At 37.7% G+C, this 4,314-nt stretch overlaps 1 protein-coding gene across 2 annotated transcripts; it reads left to right on the forward strand.

The window, feature by feature from the left end:
- The first annotated feature begins 1,423 nt into the window (after positions 1-1,423).
- On the forward strand, positions 1,424-3,725 carry LOC131162503 (ethylene-responsive transcription factor RAP2-4-like). 2 transcript variants are annotated; one of them, XM_058119067.1, is made up of 2 exons: positions 1,516-2,099; positions 2,217-3,725. In XM_058119067.1, exon 2 carries the CDS (start codon positions 2,251-2,253, stop codon positions 3,355-3,357), a length of 1,107 nt encoding a protein of 368 aa, XP_057975050.1. In that variant the 5' UTR covers positions 1,516-2,099; positions 2,217-2,250; the 3' UTR covers positions 3,358-3,725. The 2 variants fall into 2 exon arrangements, with proteins under 2 accessions (XP_057975049.1, XP_057975050.1); XM_058119066.1 differs by having other exon boundaries at positions 1,424-3,725.
- The last annotated feature ends 589 nt before the right edge of the window (positions 3,726-4,314 follow it).

Raw genomic sequence — 4,314 nt, forward strand, 5'->3', positions numbered from 1 at the left:
GATAATCTAGCATATTTGTTCACCAAAACTTTGCCTACTATAGCATTCAAGAAATTGGTTCATCTCATCGGAATGAGACATCTTAAGGATCTTAGTAGAAGGAATTAATATATGAGTGACATCTAAGTGTGAGTGTTATGAAAAATATAAAAATTAATGGTTGTCATCCATTCATTTTTCACCACCATAAATTATGTGCTATCTTTATTGCCCTATAAAATGGTCCTCTTTTCCTCTCATTTGGATATAAAAAAAAAAAAAACTTGAAGTCAACAGACAAATAAAAATGATGAGAGAAAAGGAGAGATAGAAAGAAAGAAAGATATTTTGTATAAGGTCGGTTCCAAATGATCTTATAATTCTTTTCAAGATAGTAAAGTTTTATATCCCATCCATCCGTGGAGTAGGCATAGCCGAACCACGTAAATTTCTGTCTCGTCTTTACTTATTTTTCTACATCTTTTATAACATTAACAAAATTTTTATAGTTTTTTTTATGTTAAATTAAAATCAAATTTATTAATTTTGTAACTAAACAAAATTAACTGTATAAATATTTATTATATTAAATGAAAAAAATCAAATATAATATTAGTAAAGCGATTATAAAATCTACATACATTTATGCAATAATATGTAACTTCAGTAATTAGTCCTTAATCCCAGTTAATAAATTTCTTTTAGTAATAGATGTATTATAAATTATGACCTAATTATTTTTTAGCATGTGCAATTAAATTTATCACAAGCAAAATAATAAAAAATAAGAAAAAAATTTAAAATTATGGACAATCATGGTATTTTTTAAATTTGCACCGTCAAATTCACCTAAAATAAAATATAATTGCTACCAAATAATGATAATTTTAATGATATAAAATACAATTATTTTCAAATAACACCATTTTCTCTTTTATTTATATCATTTCTAATTGTAACTGGACTCCAATTGTTCACCTCCCTCTCTATATAATTTTTAAATTATATTTTGCTGTTGAATGTTGTTTAAAGAATAATAATAATAATAATAATAATAATAATAATAAATTTTATTATAATTAAGAAGGACATAAATATAATTATTTTGATGTACGAATTTTTAATTAATTAATTTTTAGGTAACGGAGCGGGAGAGAGAAAGGACAAAACTGTTTAAGCGCCCAACAAACGGTCCGAGCGACGAAATGTGAACACATATGAAAGGGTCAGCAGCTTTGAACCAAGGTGGTTCATGCCAGCTATAATGGACGGACATCTGGCGGTTAGCGACGGACAGGTGCCGGTGGTGAACAGGACGTGCGTACACGCGTCGAAGAATCAATGGCCAAAGAGCATCGACCTGAGGGATGCTTACGTCAAGATAGGAAAAGGATGGAAATGTAATCATAAATTTAAAATTAAAAAAAACAGGGGAAAGTGGGGTTGTTAGAGAGAGAAAGAAAATTCGAGATTACCGATGCAATTATGAGAGAAAACAATGGGGACCTCGTCTTATATAATGGGGAGCGCAGCGGGTAAGCCGAAACCAGAGTGAGGCGAGAGCAGTTCACCAGAAAAATTAAGGGAAAAACAGAGTGCTCAAGAGATTTCATTTGAGTTTCGTAATTGTTGGGTCGTTTTCTTTTTCTTACTTCCCCCTCTGTAACATCCCGCTTCTGTGAATCCCTTTCTGTTAATCATCTGTCTTTGAGGTTCCCATTTTTGGGTTTGTCTTGGTGGGTTTTGATTGAAATGGGCACAAAGCAAACTTAGAAGGATTTCCCGAAAGTCAGGTGTTTTCAGAATAGAGATCCAGTTGTTTATTTTTTTGGTTTTTGCTATCGCAGGATTCTTTTTGTTCTTATTTTTGGGTAAATTTTTAGTTGCTTTTGATTTTAGCTTGTATTTATTCAGCTAAGAGGGTTAGTTTTTGGTCCCTTAAGGTTGATTTGCTTTTCCAGATCTAGGACAGATCAGACAAGGTTATTTATTTTAAATCTCTCTGATCCTTCTGTTGTAGAAATAGTTGTAGCCTTTTTTTGGGTTTCTTTCTATTTTTGTTCTGTTTAAAACCTATCCTGTTTCTTTAGTTTTGATTAAGAAACGGGGCTGCTCTTCAGGTAAAAAATTTTAATTTCCGTGTTTGAATTAAGATTTCCCAAACTTTCATTTTAGTCGAAATTTTAGTGTGATATTGGCATGGCAACTACGATTGATCATATGTACAATGGCTGCAGATCAATCCAGTCGGGCTCCTTCGGGGGCGAGCTCATGGAAGCACTGGAACCTTTTATGAAAGGTGCTTCCTTCCCTCCCTCAACTTCCCCTTCTTCATCTTCTTCTTCCTACAGTTTCTGCAATACTTTCCCCTCTCCTTCCATCTCCAGCACCCAACCCGGTACATACCCAGATGGTTGCTCAACGTCGGCGGCCCAAGTGTTTTCCGACGGGTTCTCGAGCTCAATCGGGCTGAACCACCTAACCCCATCTCAGATTCACCAGATCCAAGTCCAGATCCAGCTCCAGCATCAGAAACAGCAACAGCAGCTGCTGCACCAGCACCAGCACCAGCAGCAGCAGCAGCAGCAGCAGCAGCATATGTTCTCCATGGCTGGGGCTCCGTTCCAGAATGGATGGCAGCTTTCGGATCAGCGACAACCCCAAAACCTCTGCTTTCTCGGCCCCAAATCCGTGCCCATGAAGCACGTGGGTTCTCCTCCGAAACCCACCAAGCTTTACAGAGGAGTGAGGCAGCGGCACTGGGGAAAATGGGTCGCCGAGATACGATTGCCCAAGGACAGGACCCGCCTCTGGCTCGGCACCTTCGACACAGCCGAAGAAGCCGCCTTGGCGTACGACAAGGCCGCTTACCAGCTTAGGGGAGACTTTGCCAGGCTCAATTTCCCAAATCTCCGGCACCATGGATCCTCCATCGGCGGCGAGTTCGGCGAGTATCAGCCCCTGCATTCCTCTGTAGACGCTAAGCTTCAGGCCATTTGCAAAAGCCTGGCCGAGTCGCAGAAACAGGGGAAAACCGGGAAGGCCGGTGACGGCAAGAAACTGGCGAAGTCGGCTAACGGGCGATCTCAGGGGGTTCCAAAGGCAGCAGTTTCGGCCCCAATATCCCAGCCGGCCACGGGTGGGTTGGCGATTGCAGCCGCCAGCGAAGTGGTGTTCGGGGGACAGGATGATTGCAAGGTGGAGAGCTCGTCGTCTCCGATGATGACAGAGAGCGATGGGTCCGGTGGATCTTCGCCACTTTCTGACCTGACGTTCGCTGATTACTCGGAGCCGACGTGCGCTGACTGTGCGGACAATTTCCTGTTGCAGAAGTATCCATCGAACGAGATCGATTGGGCAGCTATATTATCATCGTAGTTCATAAATATATATGGTCTATTTAAATAGCTACCCCTCCCCTGTTTACCTTTTATGTTTTAATGAGGGGTTTTAGGTGTTAAAGTGTTGTCATATAAAATTAGAAAAGGTGTAAGGGTAGAGGTAGAGCTCGAGTGCTACTGCAATGGAGTTTTTAAGAAATTGCAGAGCAAGGGCTTGAGTCCGTTGGTTCTTGGGTCACTGGTAAATGCATTCATCTCCACCATGTCCGGTTGGCTCTCTTTTTTTAGCCATGCCTGGCATGGAGATTGATTCGTCCTTTTTTATTTTGTACCTTTTTCATGTATCCTTAAAAATTGTAGCATCTCATGTGTATTTTTTATTATGATTATTTGGTGATCTTATCAGACGTGTTTGTAATGTGCTTCTTTTGAGGTTTGTGAATGGTTGGGGTTAATATTATTGTTGGGCTGCGGATGGTTGGGAAAAAAAGGGTTTGTGCAATTCATAAATCTATGGGCGCAAGTGCCTTGTTTATTTATTTACCTAGCAAATAAAAAAAAGCTTCTTAATGCAAATTATAAATATATTTTCTTTGGTATGGTGTTTGGTAAAATGGAATAAATAGTAGTGGAGGAGGCTTGCTTTTTCATGAAAAGTGATGAGAATTTATCGCAGGAGAAGGATGGAGAGTTTTTTCTTGATTTTTATCAAATGAGAATGATGGAAATTTTTGTGTTCTTATTTTTTATTTAGTTAATTATAGTAATAATAAATTAAATTTTTAGAACGAAGAATTATTTAATAATTTAAATTTTCATATAAAATAAATTTAATTTTTTACTTTAATTAAAAATATAAATGTACGAGAAACATGTGAATGTATACTAATAATAGTCACATAAGTAAATAGTGCCAAAACTATTTATTGTTGTTTATTTATTAACTAAAAATAAAAATTATTTTTCAAAACTAAATGGACGCTATATGTTTTTA

This window comes from Malania oleifera, chromosome 8 (assembly GCF_029873635.1).
Source record: "Malania oleifera isolate guangnan ecotype guangnan chromosome 8, ASM2987363v1, whole genome shotgun sequence".
Classification (NCBI taxonomy): Eukaryota; Viridiplantae; Streptophyta; class Magnoliopsida; order Santalales; family Ximeniaceae; genus Malania; species Malania oleifera.